This window comes from Gavialis gangeticus, unplaced genomic scaffold (genome assembly GCF_001723915.1).
Source record: "Gavialis gangeticus isolate Ggan-Ray unplaced genomic scaffold, GavGan_comp1, whole genome shotgun sequence".
Classification (NCBI taxonomy): Eukaryota; Metazoa; Chordata; order Crocodylia; family Gavialidae; genus Gavialis; species Gavialis gangeticus.
This window is the reverse complement of record NW_017729032.1, coordinates 218,573,005-218,596,343: the sequence shown is the minus strand read 5'-3', so window position 1 is coordinate 218,596,343 and position 23,339 is coordinate 218,573,005. Positions and strand designations below refer to the sequence as shown.

The window sequence follows — 23,339 nt, the reverse complement described above, 5'->3', positions numbered from 1 at the left end:
ATGACTAATAGTAGAAGTGGCCTTTTCACTGGAAATTCTGTTTTTAGAATGCATTTTGGTATGAAACAGGTGCTAAAATGTGTATTTTAGAATCTTAGAAATGCAGGGGTGGGATATGTGGGCAGGACAAGCACTCTAGAGAGCTGGAAATTCCTATTAACCCTCAGCAGGTACTCCTGGAATGAAGCAAGACTTTTCAAAAAGCACTTGCATAGTTGGTCCCATAGAATCTGTCATCCATCAGTGACAGATTGTTCTGCATAGAGTTTACAAAATTACATGCTACAGTAGCAGTCACATTTTCTTTTGAACTCCATGTCCTGCTTTACCTTTTTGAAGTGCTTATGAATGATTGAAATAGGTGTATAGGGAGCAGTACAGCTCCAAATCTTCTCAGTAGGTATTAAATCACTGGAGCGCTTTCTGGCTTCCACTGAGCTTAAATGAGGGTCAGTCACAGAGGTACTGTGCTGCAGGTTGCATGGATGTTTCCTTTGACTGAAAAAGACACAGGCCCCAATATTTACTTTAAATGAGGAGTGATCCTGGGAATATTTGCAGATTCTGTACCTCTGTCTGTCCCCAACCCTTCCTTTCTTTTTCTCACATACACCCCAACACTGTTCCAAACAATTCAAGGAAACAATATATTTCAGCTAGCTTCTGCCTTGGTCAGACAGAGGCCATGGACAAATGTGCTCTCTTAAGCATTCCAAGTACCCTTGAAGTATTTCAAACGGAGAGGTACAGATGTTCGTGCCTGCTGAAACACCTTAAAAGTGACCCTCAAAAAAAGGTGGGGGAAGGCTGCACATTTGTATGGAGTTGAAGTGTTCTAAATTTGAAACACTTTAAATTGAACTGGTATTTGGAATCATTCAAATCATGGTTGCCAAAAGTTTTTTTGGTTTTTTTTTTTACTGATGAGCTGCAAACTTTTTACTGACACATTTTTACCCATATATGTCATACATAATGTAAATGCAACTCTTCTGCTAGGCCCTGCCCTGTTGCCAGGACCCAGTTAGAAGGGAAGCTGCCAGATCCCCGTTGAAATTTAGCAGTATAACACCATCCATAGTAAAAAAGTTTGTCAGTAAAATTTTTCAGTTAAAAAAAAAAAAAAAAAATTCTTGGGTTGGTAACCCTGTTTGACTGCACCAGTAGTTTTATACTATGCTGCCCCCATAAGAGTCCCCTACTCACCCTCGCACTCTGTGCCAGATCTCACCCTGCACCATACTGCCTGCCCAACCTACACAGACTTACCTCTATTGGCCCTGCTCCCCTCCATTTCATCCCAGACCCCAAAGAAACCTGACTTTGACCCAGTAATACTATAGGCAGCCAATGGTGCACAGCACCAGCACATGGCTGGGAGTGAGCAGCAGTCAACAAAGCACTGAGAGAAGGCTCTAGACTTCTGTTCGGATATCAGGAAGCACTGGCGTGTGTTCTCTGTCCTTCAACACTGCTCCCAGCTTCTTGGAGTTTTACAGACAGCTTAAGTTTTCTTGTGGCCTTTTTCAGTATCTTCACCTGGACTGTTTACAGATGGGCATCTTTAGCCTGAATTTTTACTGGTTATCCATAAATTTACCGATGCTTCAAATGAATATCTGTCCGTGCCCAGGCTAGATGGTTCTCATTGAAACCAATGCACTACTGATGCTGAGTCAGTCAGAGAAGCAGTTGTTGCCACAGTTGTGGCTTTCCCTTTCTGTGTATAAGCATTCTGCTTCCATACTATTTTTTCACCAGTGTAGCTCCACTTACTCCAGTGGAGTTCCTTATTATTTAAATTGATCAGGCTCATGAGCTTTGGAAGCAGTAGGGTTGAATTCACTGGTTTGCTGATTGCCCTACCTTGAAGTTCCTTCCAAGGACCTGGTGATACCCTAGAAGAGCTTCAGTAACTACTTCAGAGCTCATTTCCTCTGGAAGAGGGTGTGTTGAGTGCTTCTTGTGAGGTGTGCAATCCAGATTGCCATTGCCAGCCTGAAGCATTCAAACCTCATGAGTCAACATTCCCAAACCAATGAGATCAATAAAAAAAAATGCCACAGGTTTTTTTTATGTGGCCACCATTTTTTTGAGTCTCTGAAATAAATTTGGTTCATATTTTCAAACCTTTCTCCTCAAACATGAGGGCTATAAATTTGGTTTCTTAAAATAAAAGCCCAGATAGGCCATGATCACATAGTCAACTTACTCTGCTTAGCAAGCATGCTAATCGCATGTAGGTGGTCTCCTAAACCAGAAGCAGTGTAGTCCTATCTGTTGCAGGTGAATTAATTAGCATGGGCCAGCTAATTTATACTAATTAACCTGTCTGAAATGCTGCATGAATGAGGCCATCCTGCTCCCACTTAGGCAGGAACCTGTGCAAATCAGCATAGGTGCTTGAGAGCACCATGCTTGGCACTAAGTTGCCTGTGTAGGCATAGCCATAGTTGTGTCTTCAGGACTCTGGTTTTATGGAAAATCCCCAAGTACTGTAATACAAGACTCCGGATAGTATTGTGAAGATTGCGGTACTTTGCTTTCTGTGACTGGTGGATTAACTGTCCTTAGTTAGAAATTTAGCTTATTGTTTTCCCCATGTATATAATGTGAGTTTCCCAGGTGCACTCCATTTCTCATTGTGACCATGTCATTAGTGGTTTTACTTGTCATTTGGCTCTCAGCATTTTTTAAAAATTTTATATGTAATGATGCATCTACTTTTATACAGATAAGTAAGCCTATTTGGAAAATACAGTACATTTGTACAGTGCCATTCTTCCAGAATAACATTTTTTTTCTGTTAGAAGGTGCCACATTTTCCACGTGATCATCTAACTGAGGCCCGTGTAGTAATGCCTACCCATGAGAGAATAAATGAAGCAACCTCAGTTCTGGCATCTCCTAGTTCTGAAGTGTTTGATTATACATCCATTAAGATGTTCTTTTAACATAGGCCGTTTTTGTGTGTTATTTTTTTCTTTAAGCTACTGAACATGTGCCCGTGTAAATGTGAAATACTTGAGAAAAATAATTGGAAGGATTTTGCACTGTGGTTGCAATGCCTTCAGTAGGAGTTTTGCTTGAATCAGGCCTGCAGAATTTGGCGTTGTGTCAGCACAGCATGGCATAGCACATGTTATGAAGCATTAAAGGGTTTTAAAATAAGGCAGGATAAACACCATGCTGCTGAGATGTGCAGTTACCTGTTCATTATTTCTTATGTAATCACCTGCTCACAATTTATTCACTGGTAGAATAACCCTTTGCAACAGCAGCTTATTCTAAAGCTGTATTCTACCCCCTAACCCCCTGGTGTCCTACATTGCATGCTTGAAGTAAGTACAGTGGTCTAGAGTTGTCAGAGAGTGTGTTCACTCTTTCAATTGGTCTTCCAGGAAGCTTGTTTTAATACTTTTCAGCTGTGGTACCTAACATGTTCTGCAGTGAGCTGAATTGATACACATGTGGCAGTTTCTTATCCTCTTGAGATAATCAGCTTTCAAGTTCACATTCAGCAGTTTTTCAGTAGGTTATTAAGAGTGTACATTAGGAGTTTGTTGCTTTTCATGTATATCATCATAATTTTAGTGCCACATGGGGGGTGGAATTTTTAGTGCGTTAGTTAAATTGACACCAGGTGTCAGTTTTTATGTGAAATTCACATCTGGGTCCTTGCATTTGCTCTTGAAAGTTTTATATTTTTAATGATGTGTAAAGCTGTGTGCCTGCTTTGGAGGCATGTGTTACATATAAATGGTTTGTTAATTAAAATGTGTCTTGCTCTTTGTCTCAGAACAGGCCACATCCTTTACACTGGTGAGTAGCAGAACGTGACTATTCATCTTCATTTGCGTCAGCAGACGTTAACACAATACACTGAAATGTCTCCTTCCCTCTGCCATTTGTGAATTGTTGATTAGCCCAAATGAGGCAAAATACAGGCTTTAGCATACAACATTTGTCTTCATGATTTAAAGAAGATGATGTGAATTCACAAGTAAAGCAGTCAATAGACCAGGGATGGGCAAAATATGGCCCGTGGGCCAAATCTGGCCCGCAAGACCATTCTATCCTGCCTGTGAGGTCCCTAAAAAATTCAGAAAATTAATATTTCTCTGCCCTTGGTTCCTGTCAAAAATGACCTGGCAGGCTCCCACAACAGCAGGGCCTGCCTGTCCCTACCCCACAGGCCTGGGAGCACGTGGCTGCCTGTGCTGGAACCACAGGTAAGGGGGAAGGCGGGGGGAGGACCCCAGGCAGGGAAGGAGCCTGGGGAAAAGTGGCCCCTTCCCCGCCCTGTGGCCGGCGTCTCGCACTGCATCTGCTCGCAACCCACATGAGGCTGCCTGCGCCTGCTGTAAACAGCCCTGCGCGGGCTGCAAGCAGCTGGAGCAGGGAGTGCCAGCCACGGAGCGGATGAGGGGCTGCTTCTCCCCCCCCCCCCCCCCACCAGCTCCAGGGTCTCCCATTGGGGCTACGCACAGCAACAGCAGCTGCTGTCCCCTCCGCTTGCTGTGCTGGGCAGTGCTTGCCACCGCCACCTCTGGGATGCCCAGCGCACAAGCTCCAGGCAGGAAGTAGCAGCCAACGCTGCCTGGCACAGCAAATGGGGGGGCCGCAGCTGATGCTGTTGATGGGTGAGCCTGGAGCCAGCACAGGGCCCAGGCTGGCAGCAGGGCCAGATTACAAGCTGGTGCTGAGTGCAGGGAAAAATGGACCCTCGCTCGCCCCGTGGCTGGTGCCCCACACTGTAGCCACTTGCAGCCTGTGTAGGGCTGCCTGTACCTGTTCCAGACAGCCTTGCTTGGCCTGTGAGCACTGCCCATGGGGTGAGCAAGGGGCTGCTTTTCCCCATGCTCAACACCAGCTTCTTCCCTGCTGGCGAAAAGGGGGTTGGGGCTATTCACTGCTCCCCACCTGTACCGTAGGGCTGAGGGGCACTGGGAGTGAGCAGGTGCGGGAGCACAGGGCCCGCATCCATGTCCCAGGGCCAGTGCTGGCGGGGCCCGTAGCAGGGCAGCAGGAGCACAGGGTCCCAGCTGGCAGGGGCTCTATGGAGCTGGACCAGCTCCCCTCTCTCCCTGCTGGTGCAGCCCAGCCTGGCTCCACAGACCCCTGCCAGCCTGTGCCTCGCTTTGGGCCCCACTGGTGCTGGCCCTGGGACATTGGTACCAAGGCATTGGGACATTGGTCCCAAGATGGTGACCAGGGGGCGGGGCACCTGGCAAGGGGCAGGGCACCTGCCAAAGGGTGGGGCTACCCGTGCAGCCCTCAACAGCCTGCCAAAACTGGGTAAGCGGCCCTCCGCCTAAAATAATTGCCCGCCCCTGCACTGGACTGTTATGACAATCCCTCCCCATAATAAATGAATTGTAATAGTATATCTAAAACTGAGCTGCTACATATTTTATAAACAGCAATATAAAAATGAACTGATAATTGATATGTTGATTACATCTTTCTCCAAGTTTTTGAAGGGAATATCTATGGATATATACACGTAAAGATTATATGAATGCCAAGATGGAAAAAGAAGTATTCAGGCTGGTATGTGGGGGTTTTACTAACCCTAAAGAGAAAACAACTGAACAAAGTAAAACTTAACAATTTGGGGCTAAATTGCAGCTAGTTCCAGCATGCTTCTGATTGTAGTATAGACATAGGTTGTGCTATTTGAGTCCATAATTAGCATAGCATTATTTTCAGGTAGTTTAAAAAATAAACACTTGTCCCTCTCAGAACCTCTCACTCTCAAACTCTTTTCTGTATATCTTCCCAAACAATATATCATCTGCTGGTGTGCATTGCTGTCCTACTGGGTCACAGCCTAATGCACTTTTGGCTCGTTGATTCCAAAAAGGGTTTGATGAAGTGAATGAAAATGGTTATTTTCGTGCTTTTACTGGACTAAATGATATTGCTACAAGCACCTTTGTACCAGGATTGTGTGTAATGCCCTCGCACATAGGGCATTGTGCTGGTTTAATATGCTCATTTTAAAAAATACTGTATTTGATCAGTACAAAAGCTGTATGTAAATCAGCCTTTAGTATTTGCTCTTGGAGGGAACTGAGTATCCTTTCTTCTAGACAAGAGTGAAGGTTACTGCAATAAAGAGCTATAAAGGGTTAATAGGGCCCATGATGGGGACCACCTATGAAAAATAAACAGAAAGCTGATGTTGAGCTTACGAAAGATTCCTTTTCTGTGAATGGTTCGCTCAATTTCGCACTACCCAGCTCTCAGAAATATTCTTAGTCTGAGATCACATAATGCTGTTTTTTATTTTCAGCTAGGATTAGAATTGTTACTTCTATAGAAAAGGTCTCCAAATGTAGAGGATAGAAAAGAAGAGTTTTTTTTAATACATAAAATTCCTTTACTATTGGCCTCATATGGAAGATTGGTATAAAAAGTGTGGGTTGGAGGGTGGGGGTGTGTGTTGCAACACAAGCAGCTGCACAGGAGGTTTGTCTTAGAACCAACATTTGTGTTGAGTTAAAACTTAGGTGATAGAAAGTTTCCAGGCGTGCCTCCCATAGAGTTCAGTTATTACATACATTCTGTTTCTTGGCTCCATGGACATTATGCACATCAAAATATTGAAACTATGTGTACGTAAATGTAACACAATATATAGTGTAATATAATGTAATAAATAAAATGCAGTATATACAGACAGGAGTAACAATTCTGATTCTATTCTTTTCATACATGTATACATATATGTATGTATGCATGTTTGGAAAGAACAAATTGAACATGCTTTGTTTAATATTCATGGAACAATGCATATAGAAAGTGTATATTAACTGGACTCTATAGGAGTCATGCCTGCTTTTCTATCACCTAACGTTTTAACTCAACATAAATGCACTTAAGTTTTAATTCAATGTAAATGATGGTTCTAAGAGAAACCTCCAGTACAGCAGCTTGTGTTATAATTTTGCTAGGGAAAAAAAGACACCTACAATGCAAAGCTACAGTAAAGCAGTATTAAAGCAGTTTATATTGGGGATGCTGACTCTTTTGCATACCTGGTTATGGATTTTATCACTAAAATATGAAATGGGGACAGTTTTTAATATGTAATTTATTATGAGTCCACACATGTGGAAATGAGAAGAGTCATGAGCAGGGTCTCTCATGTGCGGCTTGCTGTTAAAAGAACATTATTATTTAGTATCAGTTCTCTGTTTTTGTTTCCCCCCACCACCACCCTGTGTAATCTGAGAGCTTCATCCATCTCACTGTGACAGAAGAAATTTTCAGCATTAAGAAGGCAAGTTATACTTTATCAGAAACAGCTGGGGAGGATATGGTTCATTTGTGACCCAAGCATAAACCATGCTTTGCTGTAGTTTAGCCCGAGCTGTTCCATATTGTTCTTAAAGCTTAAAAAAGCAGGTTTAGCTCAAGAGGACCTCTGTTTTGTAGCAGTTGTCACACTAGCTTCCTTCATGACCAGTCATGTGAAGCCATCATCCTGGGTCAACACAAAATAGGGTTCAGGCTTGTCTTAACAAGTTTTCCATCTGTCAGAGTGATCACATATCAGACTCCCCATTCATTTGTGTAACAGCCCCAGAAAATTCCTTTCCTCTTAGTTGATTATATGTTTGAGCTCTAGCTAGTCTGCTTGCTGAGTGACAGAGTATTACTGCATGTTACTTTTACCTTATGAATGGGGGAGAGAAATCCTTCTTTGAAAAATATCCAATATTTGAAGAGTGATATTTGATGAACATTTTAAATTAAAAACACCAGGCAGATCAAATTGTCTCATTCAAAGGTATATTTTTACCCTGCTGCGCTGCCTGGTCCAGACTTAAGGCTGGTTTTGACAGGTTGGTAAGGGTTTCCTCTGCACCACCTTTATTAGGCCATCATTCACCACCATGTCTGGCCTTCTGTCCTCACTAACTCCATCCGTCTCTGTTTACTCCCAACCTGCTGGCACATATCTTAAGATATGTGGGAGGTGAAAAGGTGCTGGTAGCCCTAGGGAAACTGTTCTTGTCACCCCATTAATCGGTGGACCTGGGAGTAGTCAGAGGTCAGTGGAACTGATTTCTTCCTGCCAAAGGTTAAATGGACCTCTCCCATGATTCTTGGAATCATACTGGCCCAGAGAGAATCGCACAGGCGCACACACACACACACCCTCCTCCCCTATGCTGTAGCAGTACAAAATGCTGCCTTTCAGGCTGTGGGACCATTCTCTAGCCATATTATATTAAAATACTAAAACTGATGACTTCTACATTGAACACACAGTATAGACAGAAGTATAATTCATGGGTACTTTGTCCAGCCCACAAGGTAGAAATAGTTGCTGCTGTGTTGTTGGGTTTTTTTTGTTTGTTTGTTCTCCCCACGTTCAGACTGGTTGTTGTTGGGGGGTTTTCCTGAACCGATTGCACTTTTATAAATCATAGGAGCATTAATTTACAGAAATATATTTTTATTTTTAAAAGTGGAATGAAGTAGATGACTGGGAGTCCTGATAGGAGAACAGCAGGGGTAATGAGGCAGATATTCTGTTAGGAGGAGTTTGAGGGAACTTGGAGAGAAGCTGTGCAGAGCTCAAGTGCTCCTTAGATGAACCTTCAGTGGGTCATCAGAGTGGAGAACTTTTGACAAAGCGAAGTTTGTCAGAACAGAGTTCATCCCCACTCCACTATCTCCTCTCCTGACATCAGTAAGAAGAAAGGGGAAGTAGTGGGGGTTGCCCAGTAGAGTTGGGCATGTTGCATGGACAGCTGAGACTTAGTGGATGGAGATGGCCTGAGGTCTTTGTTTCTAATCTCTGTCACACTGTTAGTGTTTAGTATTGATGGAGCAGCAGCATGGGGAACTCTTCCATTGTCAATGCTTTGGCACATAAATGTATCATCCTGTGGTGTTCCAGCAAGAATGCTTTCAGGTGGCAGTGCCATAGGGACACGTAATCTCTGTGCTGGGGTATCAGAACTTCATGGGCTCCCCAGCTGTTTGGTGTGCTGGAAGACTGGAGTAGAAGTGTCATGGGGAGCTTTTGAACTGTAACACCCTGTTGTTCACGATGGGTTGTCATCCCACTCCTCCTTGGCATGCCCTCCTCCTACCTTCCACTTGAGAAGTGGGACCAAGAAGAGGATGTGCTATAGATTCACAGGTTTTAGGGGAAAAGAGACCTTTGTGGTTATTTAGGTTGACCTCTTAGATAACAGACACCATAGAAATTCATCCAGCATTATGTTCAACAAGCAGCATTAACGCCCTGGTTTCCAGAGCTGTGCCGAAACAGTGGGGATTAACATTGTTGCAGGGATTAATGTTGTTGCAGGGCTCTGGAAGCTGTGATGATGACTTCGCAAACCATATTTAGCCTACCAAGTGGGGTGATCCAGCCTGCCAAGAGCCCAGCATGCTAGATAACCCACCTTTTGCAGGTTGGCTCTGGCCTGCAGGCTGTATGTTTGCAGGCTTTGCTTTATTACTTTGCAGGATACTGTCTACCTTGATATGTAGATTATCAAAGGATTTCTGTTCTTTATTTCCCTTTGCCTCAATTCTTTACATTCAAACTACCTGATATCCGAATGATATGCTTGAGCACATGTTGTGTACCTGGCCTTCCTTAGATGGCGCACTTCTAAAACAGGGCACTCCTGTCAGTGTGTAGGATGACCGGGGCCCTCAGCCTTAAGAATTCTTTCCAGTCTTATAGTGATGTATGTTCTTTTTGCTCCAGGAAGAGAACACACGGGCCTGCCATCCTTTTGCCCTTTCAGCATGTTTTACCTATTCTTCTTAACACTGAGTCTACCAGGAGAATTTGTCTTCCTCCTTTGGATGAAGAATTTGTCTGCCTCCTCATCTTTGTGCCCTGCTTGACAATCTCAAGAATGGGGTTTAGCAGCCATCCTCTGCTATACCTCATGGAGTTCCCTGTTCCTTTGAAGGACTTCCTCTTGTATGTCATACTGTAGCTCCTCTCCAGCTTTGCTTCTTTCTCACGGTAGAAACTCCCTTGAATGTGGGGAAAAGTTTTTTAAGAAGGGTCCTCCCTATGCTAAAATAAGATTGATATATCAATATCAGCTGTTCTACAAAGAGTTAATATACAACAAAGTGGAGATCAAAGTTAGTCATTTAAAGTATGAAATGGAGGGATATTAGTGCTGCCTGAGATGAAAATCTCATGGTACCTTTAATTATGGAGTTGCTAAAGAGCTCTGTATTGCGTGTACACACACACACACACACACACACACACACTCTCTCTCTCTCTCTCTCTCTCTCTCTCTCTCTCTCTCTCTCTCTGCTTTTTGTTCAGTCTTTGTCCCTATATGTGTGCAAGAACATGAGACAGATATAAAAATAGCAGATTGATGTGGCTGAATGAAGATTCATTTTTATCCTTGATCAAGCAGAACAGAGTGATTATTCTTGTGGGACTGTCTGCCTTTGCCGATTGCTATAGACTTGGCTTTTCTCTCATTTTCTTGAAATGGATAGCTAAGCAGTGCATAGGGCAAATAAGGGGCTGGTTAACTTTATGCTGATACTTTCAAAGGCTCACTTCAATTTTCTTCAAAATCATAACTTGAAAGGCACATAGAAACATTAACATTTTTATTAAGGACACTTGTTGCTATGGAAAATGTTATGCCTTGCAGGATGGTCAAAGCATCATTTAGAAAATTATAAGAAAAAGATTCACAAAATATGCCAGTCTTTAAACCTGCTGACACAGGCACTTGTATAATAATGCTCTGCACCTAGGTTCTGTGAACTCCATGTTATTTAAGCAGTACCTAACTTCATGTGAATTTTTGCATTGATTTCAATGAACTCTTCCGATAATAAAAGATGGGCATGTGTTTAAGTACCTTGCTGAATAGGGCCCTTGGTACAGGAAGTTTGATCTCCATGTAGTACAGGAAACGGTGGAGCCATGTCTGTGCTGCACTGAGAGTAGGCTAACAGCACTGCTGAGGGTCAGGGTCAGTCAAACCGCCTTCAGTGTCAGTCAAACTGTGGCTAATTATCTTTATTTTGGTAGGCCTTGATCATGTATAGGAATGGGTATTCTTTTACTCATCTGAAGTTATACAGATATTTCACAGGATTGGGTTGTCAGGATGCAACTGTTTCTTGGGGTTGGGAGTTTTTGGGTGTCATCTCAAGCATCTGACCTCCAACTCTATCCTGTACACTCTGACCTCAGCCTTGTGCTCAGTTCATCCTTTCTTACAGCCAGCGACATTTGCTGCCACTTGTGTGCATACACACTCTTGCAAAAAGCATCTTTTATACAAAGCATCCGAGCCAAGAGCCTGAGGTTGTATTTGAACTGGGGTTTCCCATGTGCTATTACTATGTTACTGACAAGCCACTGGGATATTTCATAATGGAGGCTGCCACTTACTTTTTATTCATGCAGAATGATAATGTGTCTTAACTGCAGTTGCTTTTTGAGGTTTGTCAGGGAAAGTTGCATAGGAAGACTGATTTTTTTTTTTTTTTTTTAACTGTAAAAACATGTCTTGGATAAAGCTTTTGCTGCTAAAAATACTGCTGCCTTCCAGCAATTTAGTATGTATTTGAAAATCAATTCTACACTGAGCTTGGCTTGGCTTTTAAAGACTAATTTTTTTAAATCTTACTTCATCGTTTGTATCCAGCATTTGGTTTTCCACCAGCAGGACATTTCAAGGATGCTATGACTTGAATTACTTATTAAAGTGGAACTGAGGTTTAGGCATTAGAAATATATATATATATTTATAGCAGATTCCTGGGCTTGTGAGGTGTTGATTTAAAGAAGGATCTCTCTCTCTCTCTCAATCAGAGCAAGCTGTATGTCTAATGGGACTATATTGTCTGTATCTTACTAAAGAACGATAAGACAAAGATGTAGTTAGTTATATACATCCATACTAGACCAGAAAGCATGTTGCCCCTGCCCCAACCCATAACAAAAGTGCTAGTTTTTTGTCCACATTTCTATCCTACCTTCCCTGGTTGGTGCAGAAGGGAGAAAATGTGATAAAACAATAGCCAAATGTTGCTGGTGCACACTGAAAGGAGGGGAAGAGAAACAGCTCTTTGCCATACATTTAGAAGATAAATCTTTTGTTGCAGAAGTTCCTCCTCTCCAATACTGCCTAGTAGTTAAATCACTGAGTTTTGTGGGTTTGGTGGCAGAATCAGCCTTGGAGAACATCTACTGTATAAAACATGCTCTTTCTCACTGTGTGCTGGCTACTACGTTGGGGTTTTAACCAAGGAATAATGAAGTTGGCTCAGTAAGATTCTTATGGGCATGTCTACATGTCGCCATGCTTTAGTGCTTCCTTTGGAAAGTGTAGACGTGCCCTATGTGTTGAATATTAGACCCAGGGTAAGATGCTTTGGTGTAAAGGAAAGGCATCTCCAGTGGCAGGATGCTGTACATAAAACATCTTAGTAGGGGAGTTCAGGTGGAATTAGATTGTTCATAGATCTAAATGCAAAATCTACCTCTTGGAAAATTAATTCACTAGAAATTTTGTTTTCCAGGGGCCATCTCATCTCACATTTGGGAAGATAGGGAGAGGGAAGAAGACGGCAAGAACAGGCATTCTTTGCATCCAGTCATATACCCTCAGTACTGCGGAGGCTGTGAGAACACTTTCATTTAGGCCATACTCAGTGTTTTCTTTACTGCATCAGCTGTATGGTGCTTTAGTACAACAGGAAAACAGATTAGTCCCTTTCATAACTGTTTTGATTTCAGTAATCAGGGATGCATTTAGACCTGTGGTTCCCAAAACTTTTGGGTTGCCCCTCTAAGTTTGCTATGTGATTACGTACCCTTATAAGTCCCTGCTATAAATAATAAAATAACACTTTTTGTTACTCCAATCACATTGTTATTGCTTCAGCAACCTAAGAGAGATTGTAGAATTGTTTTGCATTTTTAAATTTGTGTTTCTTTTCTTATATTTATATTTCCCCTTTCCCTTTTTCTACATCCCCATTCTTTCTTCTCATATATTCTGTAGAATTTTGCCACATCCTCTTGGGGGCATGCTTTTTTCCGTTCAAAAGAGACTTTTATTTAAGTCTATTCATGACCTGCTGTAAACCCTTTTTACATACACTCATCACAGAATTGTTTTTCCTTTTGACCTGAGTGGTCAGCCAAAATTTCAGGGCCTTATGGATTGTCCCAGTTAAAAGAAGCACTGAAGATGGAGTCGGGTATCTTGAATGCAGTCCTACTTATTTACATTGAACATCCAAAGTCCTGGTTACCAGAACACAATAAAAATTGAACAACAGGCAGTGCCTGTACCCCCATTTCCAAATCTCTTCCAGCCAGCATTTGGCCTCCAAAGCCCTTTCCCTTAGCTTTTTCCTCCCACACTTGTTACTGTACTCTGTCTGGGGCATCCTTGCTGCCTTGATTCCTTCAGCTCCTTTTCTCTGTTCTGCCTTTCCTGCAGATACAAAACCTTTCATAAAACACTAGCCAGTGAAAATTCTATGCCCATGTGTGCCTGGCATGTTTTTATTTTGGATGGTGACGCGTGCCCGTGTTTACTATTTTTGTTTTGGCTCCCAAAAAGAGCACATTTGTTTCATACAACTAGTATAAATGAATGGCAGTGATCATGCTTCCCTCCACCCATTTCAGTGAGCTTTAGACTAACCCAAACAATATGTTTACCACCACAAAAAGAAACAGAAGTTGCTCATATGATGTGTCACAGCACAAAGGAGGGTAATTCATTTTAACAATGTAATTCAATGACAAAAAAATAGGCCCTGTTGCTCATCTGGGTATCCTGTAATGCAAAGCATTTATTTATTTACAGAGGCAAGGATTTGTGTGGGTGATGTTGTTTCACTGAACCAATTGCATGGTTCAGATAAAGTTAGGCAATCTTTTGAATGCAAGGCATTCTTCATAATGCCCATGGGGTCCCCAAGTGCTGGAAACCCTGAAAACCATGGGAGACAGCCTGGCATTGGGCTGCACCATGAAGCTTTAGGTGCTGATGTTCAGGGAGTTTATTGGCTAGTGGACAACCTTCATTCTGGCACCTAGAGCCCTGCAGTGCAGCCCAATGCAGGACCACAAAGTGCATTTGAATGCTTATCTCAGGACTGCATCATCAAATCAGTGGCAGAATAGCAGCAGTGCATTCATCTTCTCATGAACCCCTGATTAGAAAGAAAACGTGTACAGACCAATCCTGGGATATTTCTGTTGTAGGATAAGCATAGGCACAACTTGTCCAGGGACAAATGTGACATCTATTGTTAGCCAAAGTCTGTTTACTCATAGTATGTTTGTAGCTGTCAGTTTTACCCTCTGAGATGGCTTTCCTTCTTCAAACGAACTCATAAATTGTTACCTTTCCCCCCCAATGTTTCCTTTTTTTCTTTCCTAAACTTATTTCTTTCCCAATCCTCCTTTTGTCACTTCCCCTTACTGAATCTCTTCATCTTCTTTTCCTCTACCTCTACCCAGGCAAGTGAAATTTTGCCACCTTCCCTTGTTCCGTACCTGGGACCTGGCAAGGGCAGGTACCAGACAGAGACTCATAGCAGTTCCAGAGCTACCCTGCTCACTTCTGCACATGCCTAGGCTTCCAAGACAGCTAGCAATGAGCACATGTGAAGAATGTGCACACCGTTTTTGCTACCTTCTTCAGTCCTGTCCCCACCCCTCCCCGGAAGCTACATGTGCTGTCTGGCTGGCTACACTAGCCCTGCCTCTACTGTGCCCTCCCTGTGGAGTTAGGTGTGTGTGCTGAACACAGAAGCTGACCCCTGAGCAAGGAAGAGTTGTCAACAGTTTAAAGGGAGAAGGAGCATGCAGAGGACACACCCAGAGCTGTGTTATTGTGGAGACTGGTCTGGGGTTTGGCTGTGCTGAGAGGAGGGATGAATGGGTCAGGTTTGCTTGGTCTGTTATCTTTTCTTGTGGGCGAGCAAGGAAGCTTAATATACCAAGGGCAGAACAAGCTAAGGGGTGGGGTGGAAAATAACTAATAAAAGCCAGGAAAGGGGACGTGATCCTTCTTCTGTCTAAGCCAGAGTGAAAGCAGCAGAACAGAAAATACAGTTTTCTCTTTGGATGGAAGGACTTAATTCCTTTTTTATTAGCTTGTCTTTTCCTCTTCTCTCACCTACCTATATGGGGGAAACATAGCTGCTAGAGCATCCATACCAACCCTGGCAGTCAGAATTTCAGGTTGCAGATGATGAGCATGAGACAATTAATGCTTATGGTACAGAGTAGAGTTGGTACAATTTATACCATGTAGTAATACTCCAGAAAGGATGATCTGAAGAGCAACCCTACAAGCTTCCTTTGAATAGGTGGTATGCATTCAACCCAGGACCTGAGAGTATCATGTTCTGAAGTCAAAGGGAAAGTTCCTACAGACTTTAAGCCAGTGATTCTCAACAGTGTGCGGGGGTGCCTAGAGATCCTATCAGGGGTATTGCATGATTCTGTACAATGTTAGCATTATATAGGTGTGCAAACAAGATTCATAAAATAAACCCAAAGGCTTCAAAAAGGAATCCATAGTATTAAAAAAATCTGACCTGTTGCGGTCCTTCTGAGTTCTTTGCAACAGAAGAATTGCTCTATTTTTCCACAGTGAAAACATGAGTGAAAACTAAAAGCTGGCATTTCCCAGGGGTAAATCTAATGAGGGGTGCTTTAAATCTAACAAGGTTAAGAACCACTGCTTTAAGCAGTGCAGGATCAGGGTCCAGATCCCTGTTTAGAAGTGAAAGACTTGGGACTGCATCATTCAAATATCTGTTCTTTTTCCTCAGCAGCAGTATAATGTGTGTAGGAGACATTTATTCACTGTACTATACTGTATAATCAATGAATTGGGGATAACTTGCTGGTATCCGTGAGAGATGATTCACAGAATGCTGCAAAAACAGATTTGTGTCCCAAATTGTTAATACTCTGCATATTTGCATATTTTATATCTTATAATTATGGGGGGGTGTCATTTTCATTTCCAGATGTTGTTTCCTGGCAGCGTGATATAAACCACTATATATTCTTTCTTTCTGTATGATGTTTTTTCTTCAGCAAATAACTCTTGTGCCTTTCTGTCTGAATAGTTTGATAGCCTGTGTGTTATTACTCTTATCTCATTACATGCAAGTACTCATTAGAAGAGTTCTCAGCTTCCATTACATGGAAGATCTCATTACATTTAAGAGTGATTTCTTGGTGAATCACTAGGGCTAAGTACAGACGGTCAGAAAACCTGAGGCTGAATTGATTTCAATCTTTGCAGGTTAGTCTAAACTCTAGAGATTAAACTGAGAAACAACTGGACTCACATTTTCTTTTGATTCAGGAAATGCAGCCACATGCCTGCAGTGGCTCAGGCCAGAAGCTGGGGGACACTAGAGCATGCCCCTCTGGCACGTAGCCAGTGTGAGCTCTGTGTTTGCTTCCTCTTCCTGCTGCCCCCGAAGTCTCTGGGATTTGTAGTCCAGTCGCAGCCAGCACTAAGTTTCAGTAAGTTTAGCAATGAAGCAGCTCTGTACTTGAGGGGAGGTGGGTTTAACCCCTCTCCCTGGCCCCAGACCCCAGCCGGGGTTTGCCGGGGGAGGAGGGGTAGTCCTTGCCTTCCCCCATCTCCCCTTCTCTGCTGGAGCAGACAGCATAGCCAAGCCCAGCCCAAGGCTGGAAAGCATGCTGGGATGCTGGCAGACTGTGATTTAACTTGAACCAGGGAGAGGTCTGGGACAGAAGTTTCATAACTGATTTCGGTCAAACCGGTTTAAGTTTGATACTGCATTCAACCAGCTTTGTCTTAAACCAGTTTCAGCCATTTTGAAGCTAGTTTATGTGCACCAAGTTTCTGTTCTGTTACAGGTTTAAACCAGTTTCTGATCACTTAAACTGGTTTATGTGTAACTTCTGTCCCTAGCCTAGAGGGTTACAAAAATGGTTCAGAACTGACTTTCCTGTTGTTGTCTTACCCTACAAGTAAATGTTTGGGGGTTTTTTGTTTTTGTTTTTTATGACTGGTCAGGAATGTGGCTTCCAGACATTTATGGGACTGTTGCCACAGTATTATGTTATATGTTTTACTAATGCAGATGTCTCCTATATATGGCTTAGCTTTATTTATTTAATTATCTTTTAACATAAGTGTTTCATTATTTTTTTTAAACTCAGTTTCTCAACTGACCTAATTCATTCAGGCAATAAAAAGTCAATAATTATTTCTAACTTTTAAATCAAACACTTAGGCCCAGATGCCTAAAGGTATCTAGGGCTCTAGCTCCCATTGACTTTAGTGGGAGTTTGGCTCTGAGACACCCTTGAGGATGTGGCGCTTAGTGCTTAATTCCTCAGTTATTTTTGTTGTAAAATATAGCTGAGAGTATATTTTAAAAAAAGGTGGTGGAAGAAAAAATCTATTAGCTTATTTTTTTTTCCTTTGGCTGCTTGTTTAACTAATTCAAGACTAGTTATACCTAGTGAAATGTTTTTATGGAGTTACAAGCAATTGCCATTAGTTGAATTTAATAATGCAATGTATGTATTACAATAGAATCAGAATGAATCTAGGGGACACTGGCCTCACAACTCTTTCTGAAGGTAGCAGAATATAATACAGTTTTTATTACTTAGTGCTTGTCTCTCTCTCTTATTTAATATATTGCTGTTAGTCAGGGGCAAGCAATTATTTCTGGAGGAGGGATGCTTAATGAGGTTTGAGCCCTCAAAAGAGGGCCGCATGGGTAGCCCTGCCCCTTGACAGTTGTCCTGCCCCGTGGCTGCCGTCTTGGGACCAGAAGTCCCACCCTCTAGCCCACTGACCTATGCCATCAGAAATCCCTTCCCCCCCCCTTTGGGAGGGATTGCCATTTTAGAACCATAAAAAAATCAAATCATACAATAAAAGTCAAACACCTATCATGACACATTTTAATTTAATTGCAAAAAGTATTTTTGTTGTGATTTGTGTTTGTGTAGTGTACGTAGAGGTGACAGCATAATTACTCAAAAATAAAGTCTTAGTCTTGTGTATGTTGTGTGGGGGGGTCGTGGTTGGGGGTGTGTGGGGAAGTTGTGAGGGGGTTTGGCTGTGTGTGGGGGCAATAAGGTATGTTGGGGGTTTGGAGGCAGGGTGTGGGTGTGTGGCATCTGTGGGGTGTGAGGGAAGGTGGGGGGTTTGGGGACCCCTCACTTCTCCCATGGTGCGGCAGCAGGCGGGAGCGCTCGGGGAACTTGTACCTGGCGCAGGTGCTCATGCCCGCTGGCATGCGGCTCCGCCCAGTGCTGCATATTGCAGCAAGTTCAGCCTGGCCAGGCCGCCCCTATTGCCGGCACTCTCTGCCACATATGCACAGCTCCTGCACTTACGCGCTACTGGAGGGACGTTCCCTGTGCTGAAGCTGGCTGCCTTCCCCGCCCCCTGCTGTGCAGGTCCTGGGACTCTGACAGAAGTGGAGGGGAGCCCTGGACCTTGCTTCCCTCCAGAGTCCCAGGACCTGTGCAGCAGGGGGCTGCGAAGGCAGCTGGCTCCAGTCCAGGGAGCTTCCCTCTAGTGGCACCCGAGTGCAAGGGCTGTGCACGTGTGGTGTGGAGCACCAGCGATGGAGGCGATCCGGCTTTGCTGCACACCTCACTGTGATGTGCAGTACTGGCCTGAGCCACACACTGCCAGGCACCAGTGCCTGGGCTGGGCACGTGTACCCTGAGTACCCCTGCCTGTGGTGCAGCAACAGTGGCAACTTAGGTTTTTTTTGGGGGGGGGGGCCCCCACACCCTGCCCACATGAGCTCTGCGCTTCCCTCCCACCCCCCATGTGCCCCACTGCCACCAGCCCCACCTCTACACTCCTGCCCAGCTCCCTTCCTGCCCCCACCACTTCCCTACCTGCTGCCCAGAGTGAGAGGGATACTAGGGAAGTGAAGCGGTTTCCTTATGGCTGCAGCAGCAGCCCTGCCTGCAAGGTGCATGCTAGTTGGAGGACCAGGCCCTTCTGCCCACAAGGGTGAGAGCAAAGCACAATAGGGTATGTTGTTGGGATGCGTATATATGGGCACCTCGCTCCCACTGTTGTGGGTGGAAAGGCTGGGCGGGGTACAATTAGTTGGTGGGCATCACGGGTTGGATGACACTCCCTGGAGGGTTGGGTTGGATCTGGCCCCTGGGCCATATTTGCCCACTTCTGCTCTTAGTAGTAGTCATATGTGGTATGAAAGGTTCCATCAACTATAAAATCCAAGAGCAAAAAAACTTAAACCAAAGCAAAAAACAATCCCCCAACTTCCTCCACAAATTTGTAACAATAAGGCAAAATTGTTACAAAGAAAGAGAAACATTCACCTGGCCACCCTTCTATTAGGGAGTAGTGTTTCTGAGTGCCAGATGAGATAAATACCTTATGCATAAGCAAGTGAGATTAGTAGGAAGTACAAAGCATTTGCTAAAATTTTTGCAGCACCTATGTACAGATATTATTTCCTTCTCATTTGGTTAGTGCAGAGAAGCCTTGAAAAATACCTTAATAGAGGTTAGATTTGGGCTTGGCATCTTTTCTTTTAGTGGTTGGTTTAATAGCTGAAATTCTTGACTGAAGATACTTTATTTCCAGTTCTGGAGAACATCAAGGTGGACACTATAGCAACATTGTATCAAAGGAATGTATTTAGTCTCCTGGTTTATGAAAGGTGGTTGTGGTTTGTAGAAGATCCTTGTTTTTACTGAGCTTGTATCAGGACTTTGAATGGGCACTGGAAGCAAATGGGGAAGTGTTGTTGGCTATAGTATTTATGTTTTTGGTATTTCTTTCTGGCTGGAAAGGTGATGTAATATGTTCTCTGTAAGTTATAATTCCCTGTTTCCTTAGCCATCAGTTCCTAGTACAGTGAATTATAACAGCCTAGTTGCCAGGAATTGAAAGTGTGGTAACTGTGGCTAGACAGCTGTCCAGAAAGAGAGATGTTGTTTTCTGCCAAGCTGGAGATGGAAGGAAGGCTGTTTTCCCTACTGTTACTACTTGGGTATTACTGATTTGTCTAATGAAACTCTTAAGACTTCTCCCTCGTTTATTATTTCTGCTCCTAACAGAAATAGATCATTCATGGGATCTGGACATAAAATTGCTTATAGCTTAACCACAGACACATGGTACTGCTTGCATAGTGTCGTTATACGGCACTTTGGTGGGTAGCTATCCCACTTTCCATGTACTTGCAGAAATTAAACTTCTTTTCAGACAAAAATCTTTCAACTCTACTACATGTAAAATTTCAGTGCCATGCAAAAATGTCAAGCTGACTTTTCCTGGTCCTGACAAGCAAACAACTGTTGCTGCAGAAACAATCAGTTGAGCAGCTGGATCTTAGTGCATACGTTAAAAGAACTTTCTTTTGTTGCAGAGTTCTGAGGAAATGTGGAACACAAGAGAAGCACTTAGTGTTCAGCTGGTGTCTGTTGTTAAATCATTGTGTGGTGCCGATGACCTGTGAGTCTGTACTACCAAATGTAAATGTGGCAGCTTAAGAATTCCATAAATGTCTAAAAACACGACACAAATAAAAGGGAGGCTTTATTTTTACTGCAAGCTATTTAAAGAAACTGTCAACACAATAAATAGAACTAGTGTCCATAGATCTAGAAAAGAATGGCATCATAGACTGGCCTGCTCTCTTGTTTGTGGAGGGCAAAAGCCTAGGATGTTGTGCAGAAATAAGAAAGCAAGCTTTTTGAGGCTTAGTGGCAGTATTGCACTATGTCCCAAACTCTCCTTTATTTCATCAGAGCTGTTGCTGTCAACCTCACTGGGACTTGAGGTGTTGTGAACAGGTGTAGTATTTGGCACTGGTGTACAAAAGCTTAGTCTGCTTTGCTACTGCAAGTTTACTGTGTTATTGAAGTAATTAAGGAAGTCTGTTTGGCTGTATATTTTTAAAGAGATTAATGAGGGTGCCAAGTGGCTGGGGCCAAGGCTATCTTTTATCTTTTTTTTTATTTTTCAGTAGTATAAAATTAACTAACTTTTCCCTCTTTGGCTAATTTAAGGGAGGAAAAAAAACCAAGTTCTGGTGCAAGTGTAACATCTCAAAACCCAAACCTACAGCCATGAACATATAAAATTCATATTAAAAGGTCATGTTTATGATCACATTTAAATTTCATCATGAAAATCTTCTGATAAAATAGATCATAAGAATTATAGTGTTTCAAACTAAGCCTTCAGGTTTCTTTAACAAGGCATTTTCTCCTGTTTTGATAGCCTTCTCTTCATAATAGCTTTCTCTATTATTTTATAAAGGGGCATGGAAAGAAATTAGTTCTTGGAGGAAAAAAGGGCAGATATTTCTCTGTGCAGGTCAATAGTGCCTGGAACCACTTATCAGATGGTACTGACATCCCTGGATTTACTCCAAGGTTACTTGTACAAGGCCAAAGCTAACACATGTCTGATATCAGCTCTGTGTTCTCTGTTTCTCATCAGGTGGCAGTGAAAGTCATCGACAAGAAGAGAGCCAAGAAGGATACCTACGTTACCAAGAACCTGCGACGGGAAGGGCAGATCCAGCAAATGATCCGCCACCCTAATATTGCTCAGCTGCTGGATATATTGGAAACTGAAAACAGCTACTACCTTGTCATGGAATTGTGCCCTGGCGGCAATTTAATGCACAAGATCTATGAGAAAAAAAGACTGGAGGAGCACGAGGCACGCAAATATATCAGGCAGCTTATTCTAGCAGTGGAGCATCTTCATCGGGCTGGGGTAGTTCACAGGTAAGGTAAAACCCCTGCTTGCCCCACTTTACCCAGGAGCATTTCAATTACAGTCTATAGTGGTATATATATTTTTAGAAAACCCTTTGATATAAACATCTTGGGTGCTGACAGATATGGGCGGAAAAACAAAAATGTGCTTTACCAGAAGAGGCAGCCCAGTAGTTTGGCTTGGCTTCACAGCACCTGTATGGATGGGGCATTTCAGCACAGCTTTTTGCCCCCTTTATCTACTAGCTGATTGAATCGGCTATTAGATAACAGGGCCACAAAGCCCTGCTGAACTACCTGATGTATACAGATGTTTGGTGAGCCGGGTCCAACTAAATTGATGCCTCTTTTGGGCATGCTTTTGGTTTTCTATACACTCTGTTAGACTGTGTCGCCTTCAAAAGCCTTCTCGCTGTTTACAAAACAAAGCACAGGAGGTGGCATGTCTGTGTCCATTTTCCTGCTGCTGCTTAGGATAAATCCAGAAGTAGCATAGCAGAAGTGCTGCATAAATTGAGTAGGTATATTAGAGCATGGATAAAGTGGAAGGATGGTCTTGTTATATATGATCTGGGCCTAAGGGTGTGGGCTCCTGGACAAGTGACCACAGTAAATTAGGGTGTGAATTCAGGGTACCAATTGACATAATCTTTGTGCCACCATAACAGTATGGCAGCACAAAGGGAAAACAAACAGATGTCTGTTCCATTTGTTGAACCTTGGATGTCTAAATCTGTGGCCTGACAAAGGGTGGATATAGTTTCTGACACCTTTTTTATTTGTGGCAGATGTCTATTAGCTTTATGGCACAAGAGAATGGGCAGCTGGATATCCTCCCTGAGCAGTTTTGCTGCCCCAGCAGGTGATTCTGGGGCTTGAAGGGCCCAATCCTGTGTGGCTCAGGAATTCCTGCCTTTCCCTGCTTACAGAAATGCACACTAGGGAATCTCCAGGGCATGTCTCTGTAAGCAGGGAACCCTGGATTTCTCTGTGAATGGAGACATACCCCAGAGATTCCCAGAAGGGCCATCTCTGCAAGCAGGGAATGTGTCATCTGTTGTCCCACAAGATCAACAGTCAGGACAACAGGTGACATGTTTTGCCCAGTGAATCAGATCAACTGTGTTTGGACTCATCCCAGAACAGCTGATCCACTTCTTTTGGTGACGTCTGTTTATGTCCTTAGAGAACATCAGCTCTTCACAAAACTAACTGTCTGTGTGCATGCTCTTTCTTTGTGGTTAATGTGAGTCATTTTATGCCTCAATGAAAGTGGGGTATGCTACTTGACATTTGTCATAAGATAGAAGTCTGCATACAGATGCGCAGTTACCAGAGTACCTGACACACTGTTAATTTATATCCTTTATCTCACAGTGACTCTATTTGTGCGCTTCATAGCCTAAATCTTTGTGCTGTAGTTCCCCAGCTACCAAATGGAGTGAATGCACTTCCTTTCTCTTGTGTATATGGATAATGATCACCTTGGGGTAGGGGCTGCCTCTTGCTCTCTCTGTATAGCTCCTGGTGCCAGAGAGGCTGCTTT

The 23,339-nt window shown here is 43.1% G+C and overlaps 1 protein-coding gene across 1 annotated transcript in view; it reads left to right on the top strand.

The window, feature by feature from the left end:
* The window catches only part of HUNK (hormonally up-regulated Neu-associated kinase), an 87,083-nt gene that overhangs the window by 6,009 nt on the left and 57,735 nt on the right, over nt 1-23,339 (top strand). The window contains exon 2 of the mRNA XM_019524992.1: nt 21,510-21,802. Coding sequence (XP_019380537.1) covers nt 21,510-21,802 — 293 coding nt within the window. The remainder of the gene's footprint in view (nt 1-21,509; nt 21,803-23,339) is intronic.